The 14,300-nt window shown below is 39.3% G+C and overlaps 1 protein-coding gene across 1 annotated transcript; it reads right to left on the bottom strand.

The window, feature by feature from the left end:
- Positions 1 to 10,400: 10,400 nt before the first annotated feature.
- Positions 10,401 to 11,255, bottom strand: LOC119535736 (olfactory receptor 4S1-like). Its single transcript, XM_037838055.1, has one exon. The coding sequence runs from the start codon at positions 11,253 to 11,255 to the stop codon at positions 10,401 to 10,403; it is 855 nt and encodes a 284-aa protein (XP_037693983.1).
- Between the last annotated feature and the right edge of the window lie 3,045 nt (positions 11,256 to 14,300).

Here is a 14,300-nt window from a genome sequence, read left to right as displayed (position 1 = left end):
TATCTGTTGTATTTTTGCAGGTGAGTAATAATGACCCCCTCCTATTTCTGATTTTATTTATTTGCTTCCTCTCTCTTTTATTCCTTGTCAGTCTAGCTAAGGGCCCATCAATTCTATTGATTTTCAAAGAAACAACTTCTGGATTTGTTGATTCTACCTATTGTTTTTATGTTCTTAATTTCATTTATTTCTGCTCCAATCTTTGTTATTTCTTTCCTTCTGTTTGCTTTGGGGTTAGTTTTCTGTTCCTTTTCTACACCTTCTAGGTGTGCAGTAACTCCTAATTTGTCTTCTTTTCTCTTTTTTAACAGAGGCTTAGGGCAATAAATTTCCCTCTCAGCACTGCCTTCCCTGCATCCCGTAAGTTTTGATATGCTGTGCTCTCATTTTCTTTTGCCTCAAGATATTTACTGATTTCTCTGGTAATTTCTTCCTTAACCCACTGGTTGTTTAAGGGTGTGTTGTTTGGGCCCCACTCAACACCACGTGTTTGGCCATTAGGGTCTGCAGCAATACTTAGGATATTCCAGGTGGGGCCTTCAAGCCGGGCACAAAGGTAATTTCCCCTTCAGTTTCCATTGCTTCTTCTGAGGAATTTTTCCTGAATGCCATCTAGAGTGCCCCTGTTTCTGCATATTTGGTTTCTGCATTAAAACTCTCTTCTCAGCACTCTCCTCACAGAGACCCTTAAGTGTTCATTTTATCAGGTTGGATCCAAGATGGTGGATTAGAGAGACAGAGCAAAATAGTTCTCCATAGAAAACACTAGATAAAAACAGAAAGTGCTCCAGAATACCAGTTCCAGGGTTTTACTGGCTGGATGAGGTCTGCTACATACACAGTGACTGTCCACTTGGTGAAACTGAGAGTCTGCGTTCAGAAATGAGTGAGTGAGGCTGCTTGGGAAACAGCAGCCATCTGTGGTGGGGAGAAAGCAGGGGTCAGTGTTTGGAGACAGATTACTTAAAAAAACCCAAAAGCAGCTGAGGATCTGACAGTGAGAGCAGTGCAGTCAAGTGCAGTGGGGTGTGCCTTCCATGCCCCATGCACCCACCTCAGTATCTAGCATGGACAATAGCCTTTCACACACCCGCAGCTAATTGTCCTGGAGCTAGGAAGGTGGAAGTCTGTGGAAGTAGAAAATTACCATGCCACATACAGCTGTCTTTTCAGAAGGTTGAGAATACCCACTGCATGGCACTGTAAAGGAGAGCTGCCCTTTTGGATTCTGCTCACCTGTGATGTTGTGCAGTCTTCCTTTGCTGAGGCCCATGGAGGGCACAGCTTGGAGGCAGGCTCCCACACTTGAGTCCCAAGGGGCCTACACCAATCCCAAGAACTTGTGGTCCCATGGCAGAGAGAGACTATGGGGAGGCTGACCTGAAGGGTTGGATTTGGACTTGGACTTGTGCAACAGCATTAAGTCTCCAGGAAAGGCTGGAAGATTTGAGCCTTAAAGCTGCCTTCTCTCCCTAACAGCACAGGGAACGCCATGCACATCCCCCCTGCACATTCAGGACTGGCTGCACCAACTTCACATGGAAATTTGGTAAACTGATTGGACCCCCAGAAGATTTGAACCCCCCCTCACTGCAGAGATGAACTTGGGGAGAACTTGCTTGAGGGTAATAGGTGGCTTGGGGGTGCCATCTGCTGGTAAGTCAGGGAAAGTTCACTCCACCAGGCTGCAGCTCTGACAAATTATAGATAATTGTTCAGATAAGCCTGGGTATCCTAAAAGAACCCTATCAAGATAAGCAAATGTCAAGAAGCCCAAATTAAGTGAAAATTTGAAAGCATATGAAGAAACCAGAAGATATGACAACCCAAATCCAAATACACAAATCAAAAAATCTGAGGAGACACGGTATATGGAGCAATTAATCAAAGAAGTAAGCATGAACAACAAGACCATGGCCAAGGATATAAAGGACATAAAGAAGACCATAGAAGAGCATAAAGAAGAATTTATAAGAGTAAATAAAAAGTAGACAATCTTCTGGAAATAAACTGTTGATCAAATTAAAAAGATTCTGGACACACATAGTACTAGATTAGAGGAAGCTGAGGACAGAATAAGTGAACTGGAAGAGTGCAGACTTGAAGGTGGAAATACAAAAGAAAGAATGCAGAAAAAATTGAAAAATTCAAAATGGACCTCAGGGATATGATGGACAACATAAAGCACACAAATACAAGAATCATTGGTGTTCCAGAAGGGGAAGAGGAGGATAAAGGTCTAGGAAGAGCATTCAAAGGAATTGCTGGGTAAACTTCCCAAATTTTAAACAACATAAATATGCAAATCATAGATGCCGAATGAACTCCAAACTGAATAAATCCAAATGAACCCGCTCCAGATCAGATTGTCAAATCCTGAAGAGAAGGAGCAAGTTCTGAAAGCAGCAAGAGAGATGCAATTCATGACTTACAAAGGAAACAACATAAGACAAAGCAGTGACTACTCAGAGGCCACCATGAAGGAGAGAAGGCAGTGGTATGACATATTTAAAATTCTGAAAGAGAAAAATTGTCAGTCAAGAATCCTTTATCCAGCAAAGCTCTCCTTCAAATTTGAGGGAGAGCTGAACATCTTCACACACAAACAAATCTTGGGAGAATATGCTAACAAGAGACCTGCCCTACTTGAGATACTAAAGGGAACCCTACCAGCAGAGAAACAAAGAAAGGAGACAGAGGTATGGAGAACAGTTCAGAATTAAAGAGATTTAGTAAGGGTATATTAAAGGAAATAGAGAGGAGAAAAATATATCTGAAAATCAAAAACCAAAGCCTAGAATGGTTGATTCAAGAAATGCCTTTATAATAATAACATTGAATGTAAATGGATTAAACTCCCCAATTAAAATATACAGATTGGCAGAATGGATTAAAAAATATGAACCATCAATATGTTGCTTACAAGAGGCTACAGAGACAACAAGGAACTGAAAGCAAAAGGATGGAAAAAATATTCCATGCAAGCAACAGCCAAAAGGAAACAGGAGTAGCAATATTAATCTCAGATAAAATAGACTTTAAGTGCAAGATGTTATAAGAGACAAAGAATGCCACTATATAGTAATAAAAGAGACAATTCAACAAGAAGAAATAACAATCATAAATGTTTATGTACCCAATTAAGGAGCCCCAAAATACATGAGACAAGTATTGGCAAAACTGAAGGAAGCAATATATGTTTCAACAATAATTGTGGGATACTTCAAAAAATCACTCTCTCCTATAGATAGATCAACCAGACAGAGGACCAATAAGGAAACTGAAAACCTAAACAACCTAATAAATGAATTTGAATTAACAGACATATTTAGAACATCATATCCCAAATCACCAGAATAAACATTCTTCTTTAGTGCTCATGGAAATTTCTCCAGAATAGATCATATGCTGGGCCATAAAAGAGGCCTCAATAAATTTTAAAAGATTGAAATTATTCCAAGCACATTCTCTGATCACAATGGAATACAATTAGAAGTCAATAACCATCAGAGACTTTGAAAATTCACAAATATATGGAGGTTAAACAACACACTCCTAAACAATCAGTGGGTGAAAGAAGAAACTGCAAGAGAAATGACTAAATATATAGAGATAAATGAAAATGAGAACACAACATATCAACACTTATGGGATGCAGCAAAGGTGGTATTGAGGAGGAAATTTATAGATCTAAATGCATACACTGAAAAGGAAGAAAGAGCTGAAATCAAAGAACTAATGGAACAACAGAAGAAGCTAGAAAATGAATGGCAAACTAATCCTAAACCAAGTAGAAGAAAAGATATAACATGGATGAAAGCAGAAATAAATGACATAAAGAACAAAAAGAAAAAAAAGAGAGAATAAATAACAAGAAAACTTTGTTCTTTGAGAAGATCAACAAGATTGACAAGCCCTAGCTAGACTGACAAAATCAAAAAGAGAGAAGACCCAAAGAAACAAAATAATAAATGAGAGAGGCAACACTACTGCAGATCCCAAAGAAATTTGAAAAATTATGAGATACTATGAACAACTGCATGCCAACAAACAAGATAATGTAGAGGAAATGGACAATTTCCTGAAAATACATGAACAACCTAGATTGACCAGAGACTAAGTAGTGACTACTCAGTGGCCACCATGGAGGTGAGAAGGCAGTGGCATGACATATTTAAAATTCTGAGAGAGAAAAATTTCCAACCAATAATACTTTATCCAGCAAAACTCTCCTTCAAATTTGAGGGAGAGCTTAAATTTTTCACAGACAAACAAATGCTGAGAGACTTTGACGATGAAAGACCTGACCTACTTCAGATTCTGAGGGGAGCCCTGCTGGTGGAGGGACAGGGAAAGGAGAAAGAGATATAGAGAATTTTAACAGACATATTTAGTACCTTACATCCCAAATCACCAGGACACTCACTTTTCTCTAGTGATCACAGATCTTTCTCCAGAAGGGACTCATAAGCTGGGACATAAAACAAGCCTCAAGAAATTAAAAAAAAAAAAAATTGAATATACTCAAAGAACATTCTCCAACCACAATGGAATACAAATAGATGTCAATAATTTTTGAACTGTAATTCCACTAGTTACTTCCTACATGATATAAAATACACAAACTCTAAGGACAAATCAGTGGTTTTGAACTCAATGTAAAATATGTAATTTTAGACAACTATATACAGGTGGGGGAATGAAGGAGTATAGGAACATAGTTTATGTGCCCTACTGAAGTGAAGGTGGTATCAAAGAGAAACAAGATTGATATGGATTTAAGAGGTTAATTCTAAGCCCCACAGTAAACACAAAGAAATTACCAGAGAATATAACCATAGAGATGAAAAGTAGAGCTTGGGTTAAGAGAAATGGGGGAAGGGGCAATGGGGAGTTAAGAAATGGGTGTAGGGTTGCTGTTTGAGGTGAAGGGAAATTTCTAGTAATGGATGGTGGGAAAGAGCATTACAACATTCTAAACATGATTAATCCCACTAATGAAAGGCTAGGGAGGGGTTGGAATGGGAAGATTTAGGCTGTATATATGTTTCCACAACTGAAAAAAAAAAAAACAAAACAGTATAACTAGATGACAATTGAATGCTAAGGATGAACTTGGATGGGACTGGAGGATAGAGGACAGTTGGCTCAAAGGGACACAGTTGAGACATAAGGAAAAGGAAATATAGAATGTAAGCTTTGTATCATTGTTGAATCTATTGTACTTCTTAGCTGCGCTTAATGGGATTGCATAAAAATGTTCTTGTTCATGGGAAGTGTATACGTGAATTATAGTGTATGCTCAAGGATGTGTTCAGCTAACTCTCATATGTTCAGAAGCCAGAGCAATAGATGATGGGTGATAGGGAGGGAGGGAAATAAAAAGCGATGTGACAGCATGTTAAAGTTGGTGGATCGAGCTATCGGGGGAGGGGGGTCAGGGTATGATGGAATTCTGTGTATGGGACTAGTATTGTTTTTGCAACTGTTCAAATAACTTTGAATTTATTTCAAAATAAAAAAAGGAAAAAAAAATGAAAGGTCTCAAAACATACTAGACATTCCTAAAAGTAATTTGCCCTACCAAATATCAAGACTTATTATTGTTCTCAAAAGGTTAAACATAGAATTACCATATGAACCAGCAATTCCACTTCTAGATATATATCCCAAAGAATTGAAAACAGGAACTCAAACAGATTCTTGTACACAAATGTTCATAGCAGCATTATTCACAATAAACAATAGGTGGAAACAACCCAAGTGTCCATCAACAGATGAACAGATAAACAAATTGTGGTAAATATATACAATGGAATATTTTTCATCCATATAAAGGGATGAAGTTCTGATACATGCTACAACATGGGTGAACCTTGAAATCATTATATTGACTGAAATATGCCAGACACAGAAGGACAAATATTGTATGATTCCAGTTACATGAAATTCTTAGACACATAAAGTAGATTACAGGTTACCAGGGCAATGGAGAGAGGGGAATGGGCAGTTTTTGCTTAATAGGTATAGGGTTTTTGTTTGGGGTCATGAAAAAGACTTGATAATGGATGGTGGTAATAGTAGTATAACATTGTAAATGCAATCAACGCCACTGAATGGTACAATTAAAAATCGTTAAAATGGGAAATACTGTTATCTATATAATACCATAATAAAAACATATAAAAATATAAAAATAATTAACAGTGTAGGATTGGTCCAGAAAAAGACCCGTGCAAATACAAAAGTTTGATATATTACATAAATGCCATTGTAGATCAATGAAAAAAAGGGCTGTTCAATAAATGATGCTGGAATATTTGGGTATCCATATGAGAAAAAAAAAAAGTGAAATTGAATCACTTCCTCCACAATGCCCAGCAGTGAATTTCAGGTGGAACAAAAACTTAAATCAGAAAGGCACAACTTTAAATTTTTAGAATACAATTTTGGTTAATATCTTCCTGACCCCAACTTAGGAAAGGTATTTTTTAAACAATGCAGAGAAGGCTTTTGTTAGTACAAAAGTAGAAATTGTGAAACTATTAACTATATTGAAAATAAAAGTTTTTAACACTGCATAAAGTAAAAAGACAAGCCACAAGCTAGAGAAGATATTTGCAATACATTTGACAAAGAATTATTATCCAAAGTATATGCAAAACTCTTACAACTCTATTTTTTTTAATCCAAACAACTCAAAAGAATAAAGGGCTAAAAGTAGGCATTTCACAGAAAAGGAAGCATGTATGACAAGAAACATATGAAAATGTCTTCAACTTCATTAGTAATAATGAAATTACATACTCCAGATTTACTAAATATTAAGAAGTTTTGGCAGTACCATGTGTTGGCAAGGGCACAGATCAACAGAATCTCTTACACATGGCTGGCAGCAGTGAATATTGGTACAATTGCTTTCAAAACAATTTGGCATTTTTTTTTTTTTGTAAAGTAGAATATTTCCATAACCTTCAACACAGCAAATCTTCCCCTAGATATATATCCCAGGAAAAGTTCCCCACATGCACAGGAATGCTCACAACAGAATTATTGTTCATGGGAAAAAATATATAAACAACTAAGATGCATTGACAGGTGAACAGGATAATATGCTACAACAGATTCACCGAATAGAATAGTGTGATTTGAAACATAATGCTGAGTGAAAAAAAAAGTCCAGAAGACTATACATGTCTGATACCATTTTTATAAAATAAGAAACAAGCAAAACTAAACAATATACTGTTTATTTGCATTTAGATACAAATTTATTAGGAATGTTTTAGTTCTTGGTTTGGGTAACAAGTTCATGGATTACCAATCAATAATTATGGGTTATAGCATGTGTATATTATATATCATATATTCTTTTGTATGTATCAAATATTGTAAAGGAAAATGAAGAAAAATTGCTTTCATGAAAGGAATCAACCCTGATGAGCCATCATACCTCTAGCCTACCTTCCTTTTCTTCCTTCACTGTGGGCACTTTCACCTTCCAAAAAAGATTTCTTACAAAGTTCCCCAATATCAAAACCTCAAAACTACAACCACCTGTGTCAGTCCCCTACGCAATCACAGCAGAAAAAACTAATTTTATAATAAAAATAGCATTATGTTTATGTTTCTAATTGAGATGATCTCCAGGGAAACAATACTGGAGAGTGAATGACAGTTGAAAAAATAAGTTTATTACCAAATGGAGTTTGAAGAAAGCATAAGAGTCATTGGCTGAGGGTCCAGTCAATAGATTACATCTATTAGTAAGTTTCAGAATACTTTAGACATTCAAGTGAGGTTTCTCAGGGCAGAGGTATGCTGGGAAACAGAATTAAATGTTCTTCATTTGAGATTCTTTCCTCCTGTGATAATTATGTAAAATCCCATAAATCTCTAGAATGCATATGAAGTATTTCCTTCCCTACCCAATCCCCCAAAAATTATTCTAAAGAAAGATAAAAAGAAATAGGAAAAATAAGAAGAAAATCCTAATTTATTTTATAGTCTATATGCCTGAGGCAAGAGAGAATTTTAGGATGGCTGAGCCGGAGGTCCTTAAGGATGTATTTTGTACATCAGGAAATGGAAGTCCTGCCTCCAGGACTTGGTTTCCCAACCCCCCCATCCAGTGCAACTTCCACTGGATCCCTCAGCCTCTTCTCCTAGAGCCAAGTTGGAATGCACACAGCTCCTCCTATAAGGCTTTCCCAGTCTTCCCACCCAGAACTGAAATGCAGATGGATTTTTATCCCCAGCAGTGCATGGTCAACTCCCCCCACTCCCAGTTTGCCCTCTTCTCCTCTTTGGGATCAAGCAGGAGGAAGAACCACTGCCAGACAAAGCACACCAGTGATCCCACATCCTATAAGGGTCCCCAGAGGTGGGCAACCTCCTGTGAACAGGAGTCACAGGGAAGAACAGGATTCTTGAGGAATCAAGCAGAATTTCCAGGTGCCAGAGTATCTCACTATTACTCATAAAGGCTGACTATCTAAACTTTGAACTTTACTTAGAATAGTAAAATTTCCCCAGCAAGTACAGATAACACACGTTTATGTGCATACACCCATAGGTCCACACACAGGCTCTTTTACACCTGTCTTCACCTTCTTCAACAGATCTGCATTCATGCACGTATGTGCACAACATCAGGCCACTGTTACTTAAAATACTGTACGAAGACAATAGTGGAAAGAGAAACAAATCAGCCATCAGAAGTCCATGTAAGTGATTTTATGTAAGTAATTTTGACTCTCTCACTCTCCATTTATCTTTAGAAGTGAATGACCATACCTGCCCCCACATTCTTACGAAGAGTTTTATAAGGAGGCAATTTACTCAACAGAGATTAAGCTGTTGTAGGAAAACTTCTGAGAAAAATGCTGTGCTTTCAAGGGGTCAACTGCTGTTTCATTGTTCTTGTTCTCATAGTTGAGATCAACATTTGCATTTGTGTCTGTGAAACATAGATGGAACCAAAGAGCTTTCTCACCACCACCCTCACCCATCTCTGCTCACTGTCCTCCTGATGAATGCACCAACTCATGAGGTTGTTGTATGGATTAAAGGAGTTGGTACAGTTAAAACACTTACAAGACTGTCTGGTTTATTGGAAGAATTCAGTAGGAGTCATCTTTTGGCACACAGTAAAATATAAGCACCATGAGAGCAAGGATTCTTGTCTGTTTTGGTTTTTTTTTTCTCCTAAGTTACTTCAACCCCAAGAACAATAACTGGTAAATGCTCAATGAACATTTATGGAGTGAATGAATCCTATAGTCAACCAGGGCTTTGGGATAAAATGCAGAGGCAGAAGAGGGAATAGGAAGAGAAAAAGGAACAGAAGACATTTAAGAAAACCAGAGGTAGCGGCTGCCACTGAAAAGCAAACTTTGATATAAGACTTTATATAGTCTGATAGGTCCTTACACAACCTTTTGAACAAAGATTGTTACTGTCTCCACTTGTAAATGTGGAAATTGAAGCCCAGTGAAGTTAAATATTCCATGAAGGGTAAAGCCAGATGTCTAAACCAGTTCTTCTAATTCCATCCTGCACAAACCTGGCTCCCTCCAACAGCAAAACAGAGGAGAGCAAATGGGGGTGAAATGGGGTCCCTGCCCTGCTGGAGAGAGAGGAATTGACACTGCTGGAAGAGGGCTGACAACTTGCTCTCGTGGGCTCTGCCCCCCATCAGGGCAGGTCAGCATCAATCCTTAGTCCTTGGTAAAAGTCTGGTCAGTTCTGCTCGGTGTCCACTCACTAGCTCTTTGCTGAGGGTCCTGAGGTGGGAGGAGCCCTGAGAGCAGACTTAGGACACCTGGGTTCCAGTCCCCACCCTGATTGGGACTTACTGTGTGACTTTGGGTGAATCCCCTAGCCTCTCCACATTTACACTCATCTGCCTTCTGGGAGCATGAAGTGAAGGGATAAGACCTAAATTGCTTTCAGTATCATTTCAAAGAAGGAATTTCATCATGCTCTGTGTTGGCCACCATAAAAATACCATCTCATTTAATGTAGTGAATTATCTGTTGTATGGAAGAGACACCTGGACTTCAAAGAGATTCCCTCATTCACATGCTCTCATGGGTCTCCTGAAAGAGAGAACAAGTGTGACAGCTGTTGAGTGTCACTCTAAGAGCCTCCCTGACTATAATCTCTTTAAGGACAAATATTACATCTTACATTTTTTTATATTCTCAGGACCACATGCACTGCAGAATTCATTACATTTTAATGAATAAAGGATTGAATGAACATGTGGAATGGTTGTTATGAAAAGAGTTGGAGGACAGTTTTCATTATACACATCAAACTGGAGATTTAAAACCCATTAGATGCTAAAGGATGGAAAGTCTCATAATTTCCTGGCTTAACAGAGACTCCTTGGAATATCACTTCTCCCCTAAGTGCCTCCTGACCCAGAACAGTCTCTTCATGGCATTTTTCACCTCACTGTTCCTCAGCGTGTAGATTAGAGGGTTCAGCAAGGGGGGCATCACAATGTTGAAGAGGATGACAAGTTTGTCAGCAGCCAGGGTGGTGGAGGGACAGATATACATGAACATGGGAGGCACAAGGACCAAAAGGACAGTGATGATGTGTGAGCCACATGTAGACAGAGCCTTGCGCCGGCTCTCAGATGACCAGCTTCTCAGGTTCAGTAGGATGACCATGTAGGAGATGATGAGGATGAGGAAGGAGACCAAAGAGATCATGCCACTGTTGGCCACCACAATGAGCCCCACCACATAGGTGTCCACACAGGCCAGCTTCAGCAGGGGGTGGATGTCACAGAAGAAGTTGTCTATCTCATTGGGCCCACAAAAGGGCAGCTGGACTGTGAGGAGTGTCTGCAGGATGGAATGGAGGAAGCCAGCCACCCAGGAAGCTTCCACCAGTAGAACACATTTCTGCCGATCCATGATGGTTGTGTAGTGCAGGGGACTACAGATGGCCACATAGTGATCATAGGCCATGGCCGTGAGGAGGAAGATCTCTGTGCCACCAAAGAAGTGTGCAAAGAAGAGCTGGGCCATGCAGCCATTGAATGAGATGGTCTTTTTCTCCACCAAAGTGTCAGTGATCATCTTGGGTGTGGTAGCAGATGGATAGCCCACATCTGCAAAAGACAGATGGTTGAGAAAGAAATACATGGGCGCACTCAGGGTCTTGCTGGCATTCTGCATCTCCCGGCTCCAGAAAAGGCCAGACAAAACAAACTCAGTTAAGTTGTTCTTGGCGCCCATGGATTCTCTGCCCGGAGCACTAAGGAAGTGGTTGGCTCTGCAAGAATGCAAATTATATGACATAAAAGAGATTCCCAAATCCAGAAAGTCAAACACACTGTACTCAGGTCCCAGCTGTGCCATATATTAACTGTGAACTTTGACAAATCAAAGAAATTTTCAGGATTTCAGTTTCTAAGTTAAAAAATGAACTTTAACTTCCTCTGTGTTCCCATCACACCTGGTACACCAGGTACATTTCATCATGATTCTTATGACATTGTTCTGAAATTGTTTATTTACATGTCTACTCTCCCTACTTTTCTGTGGTTGCTTGAAGGCAGGGCCCTGATTTCTAGTGCTGAGCTAATGCTAGTTCAATGTCTGGTACACAGTATGCATTCAGTAAATGTTTGTAGGATAAAGAATGAATGAAAACCTGTCCTGTCTAGCTCAACATGTTCGAAACTGAACTTCAGTTTTCCCCCAAAACATATTCTTCTGGCAGGCTTCTATCTCAGCTGACAGCATCTCTGACCTTAGGTTGCTCAGCCTAGAAATCTTGGAGTCATCCTTGATTCCTCTTTCTTGCACATCTCTTTCTTGCATATCTAATCCACTAAGTAATCCTTTTGTCTTTACCTTCAAAATGTAGCCAGAACCTAACTATTGCTCACCCCCTCCACAGCTACCACCCTGGCCTGAGCCACAGTCACCTCTCACTTACTTCCTAGCTACTCTCCCTATTCACCCTTACTACACACCCCACCCTCAGTCTCTTCTCATCACAGCAGCCACAGTGCTCTTTCCAAGCCCCACAAGAGTTCTCCAATCCATTCAGTGTGAAAATCAGAGTCCTTGCCACAACAACTGGGGTCCTACATTATCTGGTCCCCAATGACTCTCTAACCTCATCTTCTTCCATCTCCCCTCCCTTGTTCACTGCTTCACAAGCAGGCTGGCTCCCTTAATAGTCATCAAACACTGAAGCACCCCATAATGTTCATCTTTGCACCCCTTGTTCCTTCTGCCTGGAATATTCTTCCCCTGGATATCTACTGGTTAATTCCCTCACCTCCCTAAAATTTTGTGCAAATATCATTTTCTCAATGCAGCTATTTTGACTACCCTATTTAAATCTGCAAACACTCAGCACACCCTCAGTGCCCCTTACCCTGCTCTGGTTTCTCTCCTTTCCATAGCACAGATCACCTTTGGGAATATTATATAACTAACTTATTTATTACATTTATGTTATTCTCTTTCTGCCCCACTAGAATACCAGCTACTTGAGGCAGTAATCATTCTTGTTTTGTGTTCTGAGGCATCCCAAAAGCATAGAACACTGCCTGGTACATAGTAGGTACTTGATTACTTCTTGAATAAATGGATGAATGAATGATAGTTATGGAGGGTCAAAAATAATGACAACTAAATGTGTATTGGACTTTACAATTGCATGTAATCTCATTACATTGAGCTATGATTCAATGAGCACCTAATATATGCCAGATACTAGCTAAACTCCTTGCATGTGGTAGCTCAAACCCACAGGACTATCTTGGGAAATGCACATTGTTTATTCCCTCATTTTACACAGACAAGACCTAAAACTCACAGAGTGATGTGCTCAAGGTTGAACTGTCAGGACTACCACCCATAACTCTTTGTGTTATACCACAGCCAAAATATAGTTTGTAGAAAGCATTTTGTTTTCAAGAAGAGTGAGGTTATATGCAAATGTTTGCGCTGGACCGTGTATAAAGTCAGAACACACAGACCTGAGCCAGATCCCAGAAAATAATGAAAGTATGCTGAAAAAATGATCAAATAAATGGATAAACAAATGTCCCAGATGCTCAGTATATTTGTGAATAAATTAATGTAGGATAAATAATTTCTATTAAACTTAATGAAGATTGTTCAACTGCCCTTTATTTGCCCCAAGCAATGTCAAATACCTTCCTCAGCAAGACTGTTTTGAGGATAAAAATGTAGGAAAAACATGAGATGCTGACATTAGGAAGTTGGGCTGCAGGCCTTCTCTTCTGGATACACTGACCAATAAACTTGGAAAGCTACGGTAAGTTCTACTGAGCACATCAGCAATAACTGGAGGATGGAGGAGGGTTATGAACAGTTAGTCATAAAGAACAGGTTGGTAGAAAAGAGAGCAAAAGAAATGAATCTTCTAGGGCTGTGTTTGAGCCATTCCTGTTTCACAATCATTTTGGTATTGTGGTTGAAAAAAAAAATCAAATAACATTTGTTAATAAAATAGGAACAAGAAAGTAAAGGGGATCCTGCATCTTATGGGTTATAAGGGTTCAGATAAACTCCAGGCCCTGGCAACTCCAGGAAAATTAGGTTTTGGAAAGGGTTCACAGAAGACAGAGGGAAAGAATAAAAATGCCTGGGGTGTAGACCCATGAGGGTGGCACAAAGGGTTTACACAAAGAGAAGCGAAGTTAAGGTGTAGCTGAAAGTCAGGAGAACAATAAGCAGTGGCAGTGCCAGAAGCAGGAACAAGGAAATAATTGTCATCTCCTGGGACATTTTCCCAGGCTTATTAAAGATTTTCCCTCCCCCAGAAAGTCCCAGCAGAAAATCTATCATTTTAGAGAGAAATTCTCTTTCTATACCCTCCTAAGATACATGGATTCTGAAAATGGCCTATGAGATGGTTTCTGTGCAGGACAGAGAGCTGGGACAGTCCTAGACATAGCGACCAGACCCTGCCATTAAAGGAGAGATGCCATAACCAAAAATAATAGAATAATTTTGTATACCCCAAAAAGACTTTGGTAACAGGTAAGTGACTTCAACATTATTTCATGAAATAGAAATCTTACCAGATTTTGTTTTTGTTTGGTCTTACAGTAGGTGCAAAACATGCACACTGTTTTCATCTTTGTCAGGTCCCAGAAAAAGAGTCTAACATATAGAAGGAATGTCTGATCCACGGGCCCTGCTGCTTATCTCATAAATACCAGGTGTGCCATAAACTAAGGGTTGAAGGCTGTTTTAGGAATCCCAGTCACAGTGGCACCTAGACTCCAGGAGGCA

This window comes from Choloepus didactylus, chromosome 6 (assembly GCF_015220235.1).
Source record: "Choloepus didactylus isolate mChoDid1 chromosome 6, mChoDid1.pri, whole genome shotgun sequence".
Taxonomy (NCBI): Eukaryota; Metazoa; Chordata; class Mammalia; order Pilosa; family Megalonychidae; genus Choloepus; species Choloepus didactylus.
This window is presented reverse-complemented; position numbering and strand designations above follow the sequence as displayed.